The sequence below is a fragment of the Mya arenaria genome, chromosome 8 (genome assembly GCF_026914265.1).
Source record: "Mya arenaria isolate MELC-2E11 chromosome 8, ASM2691426v1".
In the NCBI taxonomy this organism is placed as follows: domain Eukaryota; kingdom Metazoa; phylum Mollusca; class Bivalvia; order Myida; family Myidae; genus Mya; species Mya arenaria.
The window spans coordinates 25,383,150-25,402,560 of NC_069129.1; the positions used below are offsets into that span (position 1 = coordinate 25,383,150).

The following is a 19,411-nucleotide window of genomic DNA, read 5'->3' on the forward strand; positions in this document are numbered from 1 at the left end:
GTCAGTTCTCATAGTGATTCAAGTCCATGAATCTTAATCTTTAAAAGAAAAGGAAATAGGAGTTCAGTAAAAAGTTTGAAAAAGGTATGGTATCTATCTGAAGTTAAACATTCTACAAAACAAATTCACACTCACAAAATTAAATCACAGTGTCACTTTATTGTTTAATTATCATTACTAAGCTGGCAGCCATATCATATCGCTGTGTCTTAAATCGTGATAAAACATAACTAAATAATAATTCAATCTGGAGTTTTCTATCAAAATGTTACCTATCAAGAGATTAGCTTCCATCATTAAAACAAATTATAGGCTATTAAAAATGAAAATAAGGCCTATCAAAACATCGATTACAATCTGTCGAATTCGAAGCCTTCGGTCAATGAATATACCCATTTTTAACATTCATTTTTTTTTTTAAAAGTGCACACAGTTATCTAAATATTTTATGACTGTGTTTTTTAAACGAGTGAAACAATTAAAACATCGTTAAACATATCTTTTCAAACGACTATTCATTCTCGTCTGGCCTCTCAAAGCACCAATTTGTTATGGACAAAAAACACATCATTAGTAACTCCAATTCCCAACGATGCAAACTCCATTTGAATGATTTAGTCCGAACAAAACCATATTAGATTCACATGTGCTACTAAAGTCCGATTAGTGAGTGAGAACTGCATATTTCCCGGCAGGACGGACAGCACAAAGGGGTTCTTGTGATATTATGAATGTCTGCGTAAGTGGTGATATTAATAATGTGTTTCGACCTCAAAGAAATTCGACATATACCAGTAGGAAGTCGACCTCTTCAGAATTTAAAAGTTTTGGGAAAAATTGCGGAGGCAAACGAAATTTTGGTAACGATCTACGTTAATTGCTCTACGCTGATAATTATTTTTTATTAAATTACTTATAAAAGCCTAATTTAGATTTGGGTAACCAAAGCAGGAGAATGAAAATTGATATGTTATAGAAGACTTTCTGGAATTGTCGTTATATGAAATAAAAATTGTGTGTCTTCATTACAAACGTGAGATATACCTTCATCTGATATTCGTTCTAAGTGGTAAGACTTATGCACAATTCAGTCGAACCACTATGGGTCGAAATCGCTTTAATCGTTTTCTCATTGGTCGAATTGAATGCAAAGGGCCGAAAATCGATGTACTTTCCCCAACCCTGGGAGTTCTAGCCAAGGAGGTTCGATTGTAATTGATTGGTTAAAGTTCTAAATATGGTTTACAAAAGTTATAATCCCACAACGACAAGCCACATGACATAAGCAACTTTTACCATTTTGCCAAAGTATACAGCAATAGAAACTCGTATGATTTGGTTTTTTGTGTAGTTCCCATCAGTGAGTGATAAATGTAGATTACCTATCAGGACTGACAGTATGAAGGCTTCTTGTAGTTTAATGACAGGGGGAGACATTGATACATTCGATGTGACAAAATCCGAAATAGCATCGTTATTATGTTGAACCTTTGGACAACGTAAAACGTGAAAGGATCTTGAAACATCTTAGCATCAAGTTAAGATTATTGAGTGAGAAATGAGTTCTCGGCTTAAACAGATCCTTGAACAAGGAGGAGAAATGATGTGACAAAGTCCAAACTTACATCGTTATAATGTTAACCATAAGAGAACGTAAAACTATCTTGAAAATGAAACTCGGAGTCCACTCTATCTGTTGAAATATTTTAATTAAACTTAAAGTAGCAACATTCTACTTAGTGAGTGAGAGGTGTTCTTGTTATTTACAAATAAAAATGTTGTCCACTTTTAGAGAACGTAGAAATTTCACGAAAAATATACTCGCAGAGAAACGGAGAGAATAGACAGAAATCAGTCCACAAATTCTGTATAAACCTTTTAGCTTAGCTGTGAGATTCCGATAAGTTAGTGAGAAATAAGTTCTTGTAGTTCACTCATCGTTAATCATGGAGGTGACATCAACACATTCGATGTCACAAAAACGAAATAACATCTATATAATGACAACCCTCCTCGCAGAGCGAAAATTCGTCTCTTGACAAAAGACCTGAAATGAACGGAGACTATAGGCAGACCTTATTCAATCCCAAACCTAACACCTTATAATTCAACAATTTTGTCGCGATGTTCCGAGTCTTGAGTGAGAAATTACGGATCGTTGAACAGGGAGGTGACATGAATTCATTCGATGTGGCAGAATCCGAAATAAAACGGATTTTAGAGCTGCACTATAACAGATTTACCTTTTTTGTCTTGGAGTGAACCAACAGGCAATATATGCGTAAATTTCTTAAAACCAATGATACAAGACTACTGACAAAGGATCAGATCGCAGTTATTTCATATTTAAATGGCTAAAAGCGTTACTAACGCTTTATGAAAAACTGTTATTTTCGGCAGTTTCCCAAACAATTAAAATAGTTTTTTTTTCAGTTATCTTATATAACTGTATTGAAGGCATTGATTCCAAAGCCAGCTGATTCTGAGGCAAAAGCTAAAAAAGTATCAAAACTGTCAATCTGGGAGAGTGCAGCTTTAACCGTTAGAGAACTTAAACAATATTAGGCAGAGTTCAGTTCACTTCTTCTGTGCTATTGATTTTAATTAAATTACTTGGCTAGAAATCTGAATAAGAAAAGGGAAGACAACAGGCTTAAATAATGCATCTAAAGCGATTCCATAGGGCACAATTCTATTTCAGTAAAACATATCCAGAGGGTGTTTCGCTTGATTTTACCCAGAATTTAATCAAACATTTTTTTCGACTGGACGATTATCTGAACTATCTCTACCGAGCGTAAACCAGCATTCCAAATGTGGATAAACATACTGTATTGCAAAACAAACTTTGTCACATTGTTAAATCAATTGTCTTTTTTTCTCTGACATCTTAATCGTAAAGTAGAGATAAAAAATGACAATTCAGTGTAGCCAATGAATGAGCATTTTAATATATTGAAAAAACACACCAAGAAAACACCAGCATTATGTGGTATAGTAAAGAGCTGACATGAATACTGTTATAACACGGGATGATAAATAACAGATCAAATGTTACAAATCTCGATCGAGGAGTAACAAAGACCTACTGGGGCCGAAAAAACAAGATTCAAATTGTACCTTTTTCTTAAAATCAACTATCTAGCCAACCGTTTTGTCCGACTGGAAGACATTGGCATGCTTAATGTAATATAATACATATTCTGCAATGAAGATATTGAAACTTCAGTTGGTTTTTCAAAATCTTCTTTGGTATATTGTAGAATGAACATAAACAAACATAAGTTTATAATAAGTTTATAATGAAAACCTTATTTTAAAGCGTTAGGTTTTTCTTTCAAGATATATAACAATTAAAAAAATACACTAAAGGTAAAACAGTTTATTATTTTGTTTGGGGAAATATTTGCATTTTAATGGCATAACCTGTTGTTTGAATCAAGTTCACCTTAAAAGTCAAGTAGTAACAATTTCACAACAAAACTGTGATTTGCACGTTTGGGTTTAGAACATTAAGAACAGACTAAGGGCGTGCTTGGATCCCAAAACATACATTTGTGTAAAATGTTCACCATTAGCAACTCGCTTCCTTAGGTTCGGTTTGTTTACAAACTCCTTTTTAACATACACCATTTAATAAAAAAACTTTTATTTGATGCAGATATTTTTCAATCTGTGAAAAGCATAGGCTTGCTGATCTAACTGTGCATTATTTTTTTAATAATCTCCTCTGTCTGTTGAAGCACAAGTGCAAATAGTTTTAGTTGCAAACTCTTCAATTCCATTGAGGGCTTTATTCTGGTCCGTTAATTTCTAGTCTTTGTGCACAGCCATAATTAATTATTTTATTTTTGTTACGAAACATGGCTCTCAGGTGAGTCGTAAATGATACAATTAAAATGTCTTGCCTTGAGTACAAATAGGTTGTTTCGCCATTGGTTTTTACTGCAAACGAGGCATGCTTTGTAAATATCAGAAAGGAATCATCGTATGTTAAATTAACGTTTATGACGCGATTGGCGTAGATTTAATTAAGTAAGAGTTTTGGAATCATTGAATAAAAAGTTGAATATGCTTTTACATGGATGTAATGTCATTTAGACGTCTGCACGTAAATCCAATTCCAGAACATTTGTTCCTTAACAGATTCCCAACGCAACAATCAATAATAATTTTCTAACACCTGAGTGAAATGACATATAAATCATATGCTTGCTTCATACACTTATTCATTATAAACCTTTAATGATATTATTCAATCTTAGCGAAGTTATATTTATGGTTCAATTTACAAATAGTTCATCACAGCGCCAGGTTCAAGAGGTAGCACATTGTTTACTGCAGAATTGAATACACTGAATACCAGGAAACTTTTGTTTCTTTGCATTTATCAAAGACCACACTGGATCAAGTTCAAGCACACATTCAAGTTTAAGGTATTTGTTTATCATCGAAATATTTCAACTTATTGAGGAAACAATTTTTTTTCTGAACTCACCAAGCAATTTCCTCAGAGTTTAGACGGTAACGCCCACCATTGAATTATATACAGAAAGCAAAATTGATTTGGAGCACTAAAGTTGTATGGCAATCACTAAAACATCTGCTCGAAATGTGCACGTATAGTGGTTTTGGCGGATGAAAATATTAACAAATGCAATAGTGAAATAGTGCAATGCGAAATAGTTAAAACATTCAACTGATAATTAGACCATTCAATTAAATTTAATGACGATAGTTTGATAGTTTTGTCAAGTTTTATATTTTGTTGAGCTGTCTTTGAGTTTGATCTTGGTTAAATTTAAGGCTGCTACGCGTATAATTTCTAATATATCAAGTATAATCAAAGAAAACGTCTTGCGAAACTGTAATTCTGTTGTTGATATATATCAGTAAACCAATTGAAATCATAATATGTGTCAAACAACTGCTAATCTTAGCTTGTACATGTATGCTTACAATGCATTCTTTAAAGGAATCGTGTTACTTGAACGTACAAACACAAACAGATGTACACTTTAAGGTTTAGAAAAACAAATATATTAATAGAAATACAAATTATCTTATGTGCCCAAAAATATAATATACAAGGAAAATCGGTACAAGGATAAAGGTCCGTATTCCATCCGATGGGAAAAGCAATATATGATATAAATGTTGATCATCGGGACGATATTTGAAATAAACTAGTTCGATATCGGTTATGTGTGATTTTGCTGACTTGCGCCATTCCATGCTATTGGCTCTCTTCGCGAAGACAAATCGCGACTATTTGTACAGAAATAGAAAGAAATTAAGATATTTGTAAACATCTGTTTTAAATTCCAGGGATTTCTTTTCATCTTAAAAACACTCTGCAATTTAAGTTGGTGTCAAAACGTTAAATGGTTAAGCAACCAATCCATATAGCTTTAACATAACCTCGATGTGTCTCATAAAGCTGCAACAGCCTGTACATAAAATGTGAAGTATTCCGACTAGTGTCTAAGACGTCCATGCAAATATTAATGATTTTTCAATGCTTGCATTTCTGCGATTTGCGATCCCAACTGGCATACTCGTTTAACAGATGTTTTTATTTTTATAACATTTTCAATAAATGCCCATTCACAGTGATCAATATTTTCCATTTTACTCATATAACTGATGCTTCTCCGGTTAAATTTACTTTTGGTAACGGACTACGCAGTTACACACTTGGATATATCAAAGGGACTTAACTGTAGCTGATATACATTTCGCTAATTTAACGAACGACAGATAATATCATCACCGGCGCCGAAAGCCCCTTTGTTTTTTTTTGTTGTTTTTTAAATAAGTTAAAGATTTCGACCCTTCAACAAACACTTATACCTTGGAAAATTATTAATTCGTATTTTGTTTATTGTTGTTTTTGGCTTTTGTCTATCGATTACTACTTGTTTTTTGCATTACATTCATATCATTTTATGCATTTGTTTTGCTCAAATAGTGCCATCTTTTATTATATATAAGTGAGTGCAATCAGTGTTGCATAATATCACGTTACCATTGTTCGTGCGTGATCTCATGTTTATTACTTTTTGTCATATTCTATCGTCGTATGTGTTGGCCTCCTATTGCCGTATTGTGTTCAAATCTCCCATGCGGAGGATATAATGAAATAAATGTCATTGCATAAGTTCTTATAACGCATATTGTTGGCGCTTTTTGTCGCCAATGACTGGCATTTAATGTCGTCAAATGATGGCGATTTACGTCGCCATTTGTTTGTACCTTATGTCGCCAAATAATGGCGCTTTCCTAAGAATAAGTTCTAATATATGCCGCCTATTGTTGGCGCTTTACGATGACAATTGTTGGCACATCATGTCGCCAATAGATGGCGCTTTCCTCGGAAGCAGTTCTAATTGTCGCCTATTGATGATGATTTCGCCAGTGGTTGGAGCTTTATGTCGCCAATTATAGGCGCTTTCCCTCGGAATCAGTTCTTCTTACGGCAAATTTGTCACCATATATTTTGCTTTCATGTATTAACGATCGTTTGTATTACTCATGTTTTTTATGGCGTTTGGGCTTTTTAATACCCACTTAGTTTCAAACGATTGATTGAATTGCAAAATATTTTAACTCATATTTATTTCCTTCGAGAAGATCCATCGCGAATATTTTCACAGAGCGTGAAAGAAATTTAGATATTTGCAATCATCTGATTTCAATTCATGGGAACTATTTTCATCTTAAAAACTCTCTGCAATTTGAGTTGGTGTCGAAAAGTTAATTGAATAAGCAAATCGTTCAATTAACTTCGACAGAACCTCAATGTGTATCATAAAGTTGCAACAGCCTGTACATAAATACTGCAGTATTCAGATGAGTGTCTCAGATGTCCATGCAAATGGTAATGTTTTGCCAATTCTTGCAATTCTTCGCTTTGTAATTCAAACTAACATGCCCCAAATCTGAGTCACGATGTCAAGAATACTTGAAATAAATGTTTTACTTATGCAGGGTTTTGCTATTACTAATATTGGTATTGTGGTCCTTAAGAAATAGTTGTTACTTTCAGTTGTAATGATTACAACATGTTGGTCTCGTTTGTCATAGTGATTTCGTGTGATTTATGAAGCTAAATCTTAAAAAGTAGTGAACTATGTTTATTATAAAAAATATCAAGCTAAACCGGCTACCCCAAATCACAATTCAATCACAGTAACATTTATTTTATTTAAACATATCTGGTCATATTATTAAAATGAGCAATTTTTTATGAAGCAACTTCCTTCTGAGTTCAAATTTAATATATTAGCTTGTAACATTTGATGAATTGTAAAAAGAACACGACCTACCAAAAAGTTGATTGCAATCTGACGAACTCGAAGCCTTCGGTCCATGAACTTATCCATTTTTCAAACATTCACCTTCTCGTTTAAAAGTGTACACAAATCTCTAAATATGATCTGATGATGTTTTCCAATTGCCTTTTTATTCTATATATCATTATATATCATTTTATCAGTCACGACGCTGATTTGAAGTTGTTGCACAATTACAACACTGGAGAAACTATCCATTTAAATAATTAAGCATTCGTTTATAGCCTCGCATGGCACCATGTTGTCAAAATACACCACAAACTACGAACACAAGCTGCAAAATAAAATACTGCTATGGTCCACACCAATAGAAACTCCAATGCCTAACGCTACAGACTCCGTCCGGAACAAAACCGTATGTGCTTCATCAATGCTGTGAAGTTCCGATAAATGAGTGAGAAATATAGATTACGTTAAAGGCCGCACTGTATGAAGGATTTCTTGTAATGTTCTGATCATTAAACATGGAGAGGCATTAATACATTTGATGTGACAGAATCCGAAATAATACCGGTAAGATGTCAACCTTTGGCAAACGTAAACGTATCTTGTGAAATCCTGAGGCAAATTAAGCTTTTGGGCACAATCAACGTCATTTGTTCTACGATGGAAAGAATTTAATAGCATTACTGAGAAAGGCCTTATTTAAATTTGGTGAACCAAAAGCCGGAGTACGGAAATTGGTTTTTTAGATTTTTCTTTTTCTGAAACTGATTCTCTGGTATGATATACAAATTGTTGTGAAGATTATTTGTACTGCACTGTAAGGTTAAGATCGGTATAGTTTTTATCGCAGAGGGTTGAAACACCAAGTTTTAGTAAAAATAATTGCGTATGAGGGTTTCTAATTGTAAAGAATATAACACACGTAGACATTGTACTGTATTTAAACCTTTTATTTAATTCATCATCTATCTGTCGTTTTTAAGACCGCCTCCATATTAAGGCGGAAGTTTCATAATTAACTTTGAAGTACCCAAGTATTGCAGAATTATCCCATAAATGACTCGATTTGATAGACATTAAATCGATCAGCGATTCACTGATATGGTTAATTTTGTCACCACTAATACTACTATTTTATCTGTTAAATAAATGAAATTAACTGGAAAAGCACGGCGTTTTTTAACGAACCGTATAGTAGTCTGAGAAATGAATGAAATAGCTAGATTAAGTAAGGCGGTATTGATCGTATAATTAGATTGTCTTTTGTTCCTTGATGAGTTCTTTCCTACTCATTTTTTAATCTGATAAGGCCTATATTTGGGCTTTATCATACAGATTTATGCTTAGAAAGATCTGAAATTCTACACGAAAAAACATGTAATAACACAGTGCAAAGGATGTAATATCACTCGATGATTATTTAAAACAGAGACTATTTTCGAACCAATACCGTAATTGCAGAGATATTGCGACCGTCATGTGTCTATACGCCCTGTTCATTGTTCAGCCCACGGTTGACAGTAGAGAAGACCTTGACCAATAAGAATCACACAAAACAGGCTTTTCCTTCTTTCTCCCATTACCTTCGTTAACACAATACAAAGTACAATGACAAGCCCTAGGAAACTAGAAGACCCTGCTTATGTTAAGACCTAACATAAACTTAGCGCGGAACATAAAACGTCACCAATAATCAAAGACTGTCTGGAAACGCTTCGAAATATATTTGTATATAAATGCTCGGTTTGTGCCACATGAGTTCACTAACTGCACATTTTCCCAAAAATTTACAGAAGCGCATAGTTTATAAAGATATGCTATCAAATTTGCTTTATTATGAGGCGATCAAAAACAACTTATGGGGATGAAGGACGGAACGGGCAATCTTGCCCTCTGGCGATATGAACACTTACAGAAGGATATTAAGACTGATCAATTCCATATGGAAACTTGATATGTGGCTGTCGATTCCGGGGAATTATTTGCAATCTTATTCCGATTAGTGTTCACTCATCTTTCCCCTGATAAATAGTGTTACTTCAATGGTCTTGCAATTATTTCAACGTGTACCAGTGAAAGGCGGTTATTTCTCGATTAGTCTTGTTTTCTTGTTTGTTTACGTATGTTAGCCAGAGTAAACGATCTGTATTGACACATTCACATAAGCTATTCTTGTCTCAAAAAGGAAACGTAAGATATTTTTGTGCTTAAAACCTTGGTGTTTTTGTCTTGGTGATCAATTGCATTGTCCAGCCATTATTGAACACTTCTATAACTACAATGTGCCAATGGGAATCAAAACCTAAACACACGAAAGTGGCAACCAGTAAGGAAAAATGTGAGTATTGGGATGTGCATGGTATGGACGTGAAATTGCGCGTCAATATTGGCCCTGTTCATGATTTATAATGGATGAAGAGAAAATGGATTACAATTACCCTGCGTATCTAGCTTAGAAGATCTTCAATTTAAACCTTTGCATCAAAGTTAATTAAAATTTCATAACCATACAAATATATCATAAATATAAGTATTTAATGTTGGCTGTTGTGAAATTTGAAATTGGAATTTTCCAGACAATGTATGCTATAGAACATGTAGAAGTTCTGTAAATAAGGTTAAAACCATCATTAACTAAATAATCTAAAGCCGGGCTTAACCGATGTTTCCTTTTAGTTAAAATAATGGCTGATTTTAACTTTTTCCAACATCAAAGTTTATTTCCCTTATAGTATTTTGATTAGAATTAATGATATGTTTAATTGCTTATATATTTCATCAAGCAAGCAAGATCAAGTTTATACTTGTGTATTTCTGTCAAAAGGATCCTGACATGTTCATAAAAAATAAGTTACAGGCAGCTTCAAACGTCTTCAGAATAAAAACTTCTTTGTCTAAACAACTGTGATCGAATAAATAATAATTATGAACGGCTGGAAAGAACTACACAATACTTGAAAGAAAAATGATGCAAGATAAAATAAATGATGAAAACGTCACAAAATCAAATTTCATTTAAGTCCCCACAAGCAAAGTCCAGAGCCGAAGGATTCATCGCTGTAGGACCGAGCATCTCGAAAACTTGAAACAACGAGTACTCTATAAAGTTAACGCAATCAAGAACAATACTTATCGCATAAAAAGGACGAAATCTAGAATAATTATTGCATTCATTAAAGGGACATAACTATGATGATACTGACTCAATATAGACATCACATGTGCAATATGGTGTGCATGATATAGATTTCGTTTTTTTTTTTTTGTCAATTTGTTATATAGAATGTATGCTTTTGCAAAATTCATTTTTTGGATGACGAAATAAAGTTAGACAAATCATAAGGAGTGTTACAAAGGCTGGAATTCTTCAGAAAATGTTAATATTTACTCAAATATAGTTTTTTTATTATCAATGGTTTGTTAAAACATCAACGTATTCCTTTGTATATCATCTCTGTTTAAATCCATGGTGCCTAGTGGTGAAGGCGCCGGTTGTTTTATTCTTGTTTTTACAGGCGTGGGTTCGCACCCCTTTTAAAAACGGTTTACTTTTTATACTACAACTGTATATTTTGCCATCACCAAAGTTAATTCATACACGCTCCACAAACGTTTCATGAATATATGTTAATTAGTTACATTCGAATGTTTCTGGACATAATAGCTGTAGTTGTTTTCATCAATAAATGGGCAATTACTCTTGATTTACTGACCAGATCTAGGCTAATCTAGAGCAAGCACCATCGAAGTATGCTTTTACACAAATCACTTAAGTTTAATTTATAACATAGTGACTGCTCCGAACAGACAAATTTGAGTTGTTTTCATGTATTAAAGGGCAATAAATCTTATATGCCTGACCCGATCCAATAAATCGTGAGCATGGACAAGCGCATTTTGGTTATACCCAATTTAAAAATGTCCATGAATTCGTTAAATCATTACTTATATAGTAAGAAGACGGAAGGACGGACAAAGCAAAATTTATAATCCTTGACCGAAATCTTTCGGCGGGGGATAATAAATTTATCACATCAGCTGAAAGATACATTATGAGACTCTAGAAGAGTTATTATTAAAACACAACAATAAAGCAAGTTTAGAAGAATCCAAACAAATTAAACTAAGTTCAGGAAAAACAAATCAACACCATAAAGATAATAAACAATCGAATTTCTGAGAAGAAATAAGACAGACAACTGCAATAAAAATGATCAATTTGATAATGCAGGAAGCACTTGCACTTGCATCATTTAACCAGCTTTAGCTGATTCACCATATTATGGTATGAATGTTAAACAGTTCAATAACTTAAATTATGCATAACCTTTGCTTAAAGAATAGAAAACAAGTAGAAGTTGTTTTCAAAATATCCCAGCAATACCATTCGGTCTTTTAAATAGAAAACATATGCCTACGTATTTAAATTCAAAGACATTCTGCCAAAGGGTTGTCTACACGACTAAGTCAATAAATGAGGCGATGAGTTCATGTATTTTTAGACTTATGCTAAATTACTCAACCCATTACCCCAACCCTTATTCAGGCCAAAATAATTTCTAAAAATAACACAATCGACCTGGCAAACTTTCCTGATTCCCGTTTTCCTTTTTCATAAAAAAACAAAAATTAATATCTTATTATATGCCTTAATTGTTAAAAAATGAGACGAAGTTGCAGTTTACTGACGTGAGGTCGGAATCATAAATATATGTATTTTATGACATTATTTTCATATAACATTATTTGGGATTCAATCAAATCGCAAGAATTGTTTTCAAGAATAATGGTGCAGTTCTTTGCGCTTGATGTTCGTTGAAATGCTTTAATGGATCCAAAGTGCAGTGGTTCCGGTGGAGACGTGGAGGTAAAATAAACGCTTAAATCACCTGGCATAATAACAACGTGCCAGAAGCACAATATTCAGAGGCATTTGCAATGTGTATAGGGGAAAATTAAATAAAAGACGGTCTCTGTCGAATAATGACAATTCTATTGAAATTGACTATAGCGTTGCACCATTGCCGGTGTTGTTGATAGATTGAGTGTCAATACTGTTGATGTTCATTACTTCTTGAATATTGTAAGATAAGCAATTTTATACCCGTATATTGACAAGGGAATTTGTCATTTTTATACAGAACGACATAACTTGACTTTTATGTTTAAATGTATATTTCTCGCTCACGTGTGTACAAGCATTGAATCTTCTAGAAATAGGTCGAATTATCGGGCATATTTATTTAGTAATTTTATTTGAATAAAACAACAACAATAGCTCTTCGTTTTCAAGTCGTTCAATGGGCATAACTCGACAACTTTATAACAAGATTCCTGGGACTTTGCAAATGTACTAATTGGCAGTGTGTACACTGGTACCATGATTCGTGTTAACGTTTTTACAAGTAATAATATATGATTTGGTTAATCATTTTGCGCAATACCAACGACTCCATCGACGACGACGATACTAATACTCGGAATATTATTCTGTTAATACAGACAAAGTAAAACAATACTCAGAAAGTACTTACAGATTAGCCCGATTTTGACATAATGCAACCTTATAGTTTTGAAGACTAAAACTATCTTCACAGTTTTACATTCCCTTTTTCGTACCTTATTCCTGAAAAGTCGTACGCCATACTATCCAGATAATAACGAAGAAAATGGTTAATTAACTCACTTCTGTACAAAACTAAGATAAGAATTTGTGGACAAACATATTGATAATTAAATATTGTTTGCCGTTTCTGTATATATAAAAGGCAAGACGGCAACACATGTTCAGCTATCTTAGAAAATAGGATCTCTTAAAGGTTAAATAAGATTAGGGATCGATCTTTTCCAGGGACAAAGCACTTCGATATGAACTTAACGCATGCTTTCTTCGTATAAATGTTGTAGACATGAATGTCAATTCTATGTGTCATTTTAGAGCGAGCTTGTAAACTAATTCTTTTATGCTGAGATTCTTTTGATGTTCGTTTGTTCAATTACTAGTAAATGATGAATATTCGTGATCATTCATCAGAACAGTATCCATAATTTTTCTGTTTGTCCTTCAAACTCTCAGGAGATAAATACATTCTATATTTTAACAGATCGTTAAATGTCAATGCGAGGACATAAAATATACTCATAATGAAATGAACATTGACATGCAGAAGTGCCCCTTCCTCATTTTATAATAAAAAGACTTTCGTTTTATGTTTTATGCATATTTCTTACGCATAAATCTTGTTGATTGGTATCTCATTTTACCATCTATAACAGTTTTTAATAACGATTCCTAGGGACAATTATATCATTTTGATAAGGGTATGGCTTACTGATTGCTGAATTGTAAGATGAATGTGCCCGCAAATTACAAGCGCGTTTATAAACGAACCAACATGATGTATGCACAAAACTAATGAAATGATGGACACAAACAAACAGATATTTATTTTACATGTTCAATTATAACAACAAGAGAATCACAGTCGTGTTCCATTACTTGTTTGTTTTTTCTCAACTGGCCAAAAGTGTGGTACTCTAGCTTTCTTCTATTATTACTTTATTATTTTGATAAATTTTTCTTTATCGATATTTTATCTATAGTCCTGCGACAGATCATCAATATCTTGCAAGGCGGTACATACAAATGTTTTCGCAATTTTTGGTGGCCTAGAACCTCTTAAATAAGAATGTGATGAATGGCTTGGCGCCACATTTGATATAAAAAGATACTGCGTCTAAGATGCCCCCCCCCCCATTCAAGTTTCAAATGTACACTATAATAACCAATATGTACGTGGACCTTAATATTTAGTTGGAAGTTATTATTGTTTTAGATTTAAAATGAAGGAAATGAATACGTGTGAACAAAATCTACATTAAAAAATATGATACATATTCAAAATAGTGTCCGCGATATTGCTGCATTATGTTATCGATCAGCGATTCTCAAATTGTGATATTCTTGTCTTGTTTAAAACTTCGCTTTTCCCAATTCAGGATATTAATTTAAATAAAAAACGCGTTATTGTTGCAACGAACCGCACAATATAGTCTCACCAGTGAACGAAGTAGTTAGATTTAGGTATTAGGTAGTTATTAGGTAATGAACGTTTTGTTTGTTTGGACTTTGTTCCATTTTCGTTATTATGTTTTTCCTCATTTCATGTTAAGTTTGGATAGATTCATGCTAAGAAGAGTGTGAGTTTAGAAACAAAGGGAAAACCGATTTCATACCCCCTTGTGTATCATGGAAAGATGCTATTTTCTATTAAAAATGTTTTTTACAACTTCCCGAACGAATAAGGACACTGCGTTTAGCATGCCTTAACTCGATATTCGCAGATCGATGCATGGCGGAACATATATAACCGCGATAAAAAAGATTCGCACAAGACAGGAGAACCGTTCATTTTACTCCATAACATGACAATCTTTTGAGCAATACAAAACCATAAATATAATACTCCCTAAAAATCAACCAAATGAATGTTATTGCAATCAGGCAATCATTAACTACTAGACATTATCATTATGTTTTTCTTAAACTTTTGCGGGTGTTTAAATATCCGCCTACTGCCACTATGGTATTATTCAGGATGCTACACATAAGGAAGGAAGATCAAAATTAACTTGACAGACGCAACAGCAAATCTTGCCATTCAGTGTCAAAGAAGTAAACATTTGACAAGGCTTTCATGAAAACTTTTCACGGGTCTTTTGAGGAATGTAGCTGACTCGAAATATATGTCTTAAACATTTTACCTTAAACTGTGTCCTTTGCAATTGTGTCGAGTCTGAACGTCATCCCAATAAGGTAAACATTTCAATAAAGTTTCATAAATAATCCTGTAAGAGTCGGACATCAGATCTATGGCTCGAATGTTTGATCTTGAACTTCGACCTTCACCTCCAGCTGTAATACCTGCTAAATTGGGCCTGCAAGTCGTGTAAATATGTTTACTTTTACCCGAGATTAGCGAAAACATTTCAGGGTCTTGAGGGAAATGAAGCGGACATTTAATCTTTGGCTTTGACATTTATCTGTCAACTGCAGTGAGTCCGGTAGTGTGGAAAACAGACGGATGGACTTCCGGCCCTATAGAATATGGTACAATACGGGAGATAAATAAACATTTAAAGTGATTTTTTAACTCACAGCTAGTGTCGTTTAAAAAAACAAACATTGGTCCTGCTTTTGCCTCGTTGATCGATCGTATTATTCCGTCGTTGGTGATCAAAAAATAGAAATGCACTCTTTAAATATAATATTTGAATTCAAATGTAAGGTTGTGACAGTCACTTTTAATGCTTATATGTATATTAATGCATGAAGGAAAATACATTTTCGATTATAGTAACACTGCAAAATGTTCAATTTAAACGTCTTTTCCGAAGATCTTCAAAATATCAGAAATTGATTTGATTTAAACATATTTTATTGCCTTTTTTCTTTCAACACACTCGGTATTTACAACAATAATACAGAGTATACAAAAAGCAAATATGTCAGAAATTCATGATGTCTTTTGATTATTCATAAGAAAAAGAACCGACACAGTATGCTTAAGATTTCTTTTGGCAAATAAGACTGAAACCTTCGAGTATTAATCTTTATATTCTTAAGTAATATGAAAGACCGTTTTATTCTTTTAGTTATTATAATAGTTGATTTGGTATTTACATTTATTTAAATTTCCTGTCAGCTTTTACATATTCCATAACAAAATCAAACTGAAGTAAAAACTCAAAACTTTAATCCACCCCGGACAAAATCAAGTATACTGATATCATTTATTAAAGGGAAATTACCTCTGATGGTACTGGAGAAATCTTTACAACAAACGTGGATGCAACACCGCACTACATCCCATGTAAGCGTTAATTTCGTCTGTCTATTACTTAAATAGTAACGTGTAGGACTTTTTTCATTAACCTTTTTCATTATCTCATGGGCGCTTATTCTTGTGATAAAATGACCCGTTCTAGACAAATCGAATTAAAATAATTTACTTTACATAAGTTTCATTCATTTCTGCCGACGAATAACATGGTGAAAGCTTCGAACAAGTTTAGTTCTTTTGTCATTCGTTAAAGAACGATAATTATTGTGTAAATGACCCATCAAAATGAATCTTGCAGTACACCAGCGCACTTCATTTATACACACTTGAAACATGTTTAGTAGTTACATAGTAATGGTTGCGGACGGACGGATAATTGAACGGACAGCGGGAGGATGGATCCTGGAGCTCTATCCCTTCATCGAAATATTTTGGCGAGGGATTATAATATCAGAAAGGGTCTACAATAGCAGCAAACATGTACAAAGATATTAAGTTTTGTAACAATAAGTTATTGAACTTTGGTTCGTGAATATTACAAAATTAAATTAAGTTAAATGATACCGATTTGTTGTGGTTTTTCATCTGAAAATAACATTCAAATCAATAACAAGCCATTAAATCGTCTGGATAAATATTTGCCTTGTCTAAATTATAGATTACTAAGAGATATTTATCTGTTTGCATTTCAAAAATATCCTAGCAATACCGCTCGGCATTTTGGAAAACGAACAATAACTGCCCACGTATTTGATTTAATAGACAGTTTGCTAAAGGGCATTCTACACGATTACATCAATAAGTGTCGCAACGAATTCACGTATTCTATTACGCAGAATGACTCAATTCACGGCCCATCCAACGTGCAGGCCGTAATAATGTCTGAAATTAACCCATTATCCAAAATAAACCATAACAGGATGTTTAGAAAAATACAAACAAATATAACCTAGACCTGAGACGACAAATTAATACTATAAAGATAATATATAATCGAATTTCTGCGAAGAAATAGGACAGAAAACTCCAATAAAACTGATCTAATTGATAATGCAGAGACAACGTTTTACATTATTTTGCATCAATTTAATCAATTAAATTAGAAACTTGGTGCATCATTAGATTAAACTATAATGGTATGCATGTTAAGTTGTTCAATAACTTAAAAAAAACTTTGCTATAATTATAGAACACTTATCGGTCTTTAGTTGTTTTCATCTCAAAATATCTCAGCAATATCGCATAGTCTTTTGGATAGCACACATTAAATGCCCACGTATCTTATTTAATAGACATTCTGCCAAAGACCTGCCTACACGACTACGTCAATAAATGTCGCGATGATTTCATGTATTTTTAGACTTATGCTAAATGACTCATGACATGACCCTAACCCCCTATTCACGCCGAAATACATTTTCTTAAACTAAGCAAATCACGTGACCGTAACTCAGCAAATGTGTGATTATACTCATTTCAACTTTCCTGATTACGTTTTCTTTTTTCACCCCAAAAAATAAGTTAAAATGTATTTGATTACATGCTTTAATGGTAAAAGATTGAGATATTTTGATGGCATAACTTTATCATGTTGTTCTGGCTTAAATACAAAACTTTGATTAGTTGCATTAAAACATTTCTACATATATTATTTCTGACGTGAGATCGGAATCATTAATGGATCATTTATGACAATATGTTCATATTACAGCATTTGGAATTCATTCAAATAGCAAGTTTTGTTTCCTAGAAAAATGGTGATGTCCTTTGCGTTTGATACTCTATGAAATGAATGTTTTTATACATCTAAAGTACAAAGGTTCCGGTGGATAAGTCAAGGTTTATTAAAAGCCCAAATGACCTTTAATAATAATAATAAACGTGCCAGAAGCACAATATCCACAATAGTATGAGCGAAAATTAAATAAACAAGAGCTGTCGTAAGACAGCCCGCTCGACTTCGCCGCTTTGACTTAGGAGTGAATACAATAACAATGTAATATTACCAAGTTTGGTCTATTTATGTCAAACCTAACTAAAATTATTCAATACATAAGGTGACTTTGATGCTGCCCTCCCACCACCCGAAAAATGACGCAAGTCATTCAAATAACTTGATTTCCCATTATGAAAATGTGGTAAAGAAAATACAGATATGCCTTTGAAAAGAAATTAAATAAAATTAAAAAAAATAAAAATAAAAAAGTTCAAGGGCCATATAGTATAGCCCTCCTTGTTTTCCCTTTGTAAAAAAACTGGTTAACAATGTAAAACTGCCTGTCATAAGAAATTAAAAAATAAATATTCACGGGACATAATTTGTATATAGGGTTAAAATGGAGTTATATTTCTTTTTGTAAGATGGTCGTAAATAATTTTGAATTTTATTGAATGTGCATTGAATGAAAGGTATCGAAGTTTTTTTTATTAAAATCCCAACTTGCCCTTAACTTTTATCTGCCTAAAACTGTAACCTAAGTCAATCCGGGGCCATAACTTGTATTAAGGATAATATGGAGTGATGTAACCTCATTGTGTTATGGTCCTGAACAACTGTATGAAGTATTAAGTCAATTGAACAAAGAAGTTATTTATATAAATATCCCAACATGCCCTAAACTTTAACCTAAGTTTCATAGTCAATCAGGGGCCATAACTGTGTAAAGAATAATATTGAGTTATCTCACCTCATCATGTGATGGCCCTGAACAACTGTGTGAAGTAATAACTCAATTGAATGAAAGGTATTGGACTTATAAGTGAAAATCCCAACTTGCCCTAAAACTTTAACCGGACGCCGACGCTGGGGCGAGTAGTATAGCCCACCTATTCTTCGAATAGTCGAGCTAAAAATAGTATGCGTCGAATAATGAAATAATGAATTGAAATTGTCTATTATGCTGCACCTTTGACTTTGCTATTTATGGATAGAGTACCGTTACGTTTGCTATACATTTGTTTTAGAATATTGTAATATACGCACTTTTAAATCCGTACGTTAACAAAGGAATGAATGTAAATATTGTTTTTTTTAATACGAGATGAATGAACTTCTTTGAATGAATGTATATTTCTCGTTCACGTGTGATCAAGCATTGAGTCTACCAGAAATAGGTCAAATTATTAGGCATATTTATTTTGTAATTTTATTTGAAGAAAACAACATGAACAACAATAGCTCTTCGTTTTTAAGTCGATCAATGGGCATAACTCGACAACTATATGACAGGATTTATGCGACTTTGCAAATGTACTAATTGCCAGAGT

At 33.2% G+C, this 19,411-nt stretch overlaps 1 protein-coding gene across 12 annotated transcripts in view; it reads right to left on the reverse strand.

Annotated features, from left to right (window-relative positions):
• The window catches only part of LOC128242577 (small conductance calcium-activated potassium channel protein 2-like), a 120,056-nt gene that overhangs the window by 41,295 nt on the left and 59,350 nt on the right, over positions 1-19,411 (reverse strand). The window contains exon 1 of one of the 12 annotated variants that reach the window (XM_052959793.1): positions 12,836-12,867. The exons of 10 other annotated variants lie outside the window; for them this stretch is intronic. Coding sequence is in view for 1 of the 2 variants with exons in the window: in XM_052959782.1 (XP_052815742.1) it covers positions 7,329-7,385 (57 nt within the window). In the remaining variant the exon portion in view is untranslated. Of the gene's footprint in view, positions 1-7,328; positions 7,658-12,835; positions 12,868-19,411 lie in introns of those variants that run through there. One more of the 12 variants, XM_052959782.1, reaches the window with a different exon arrangement.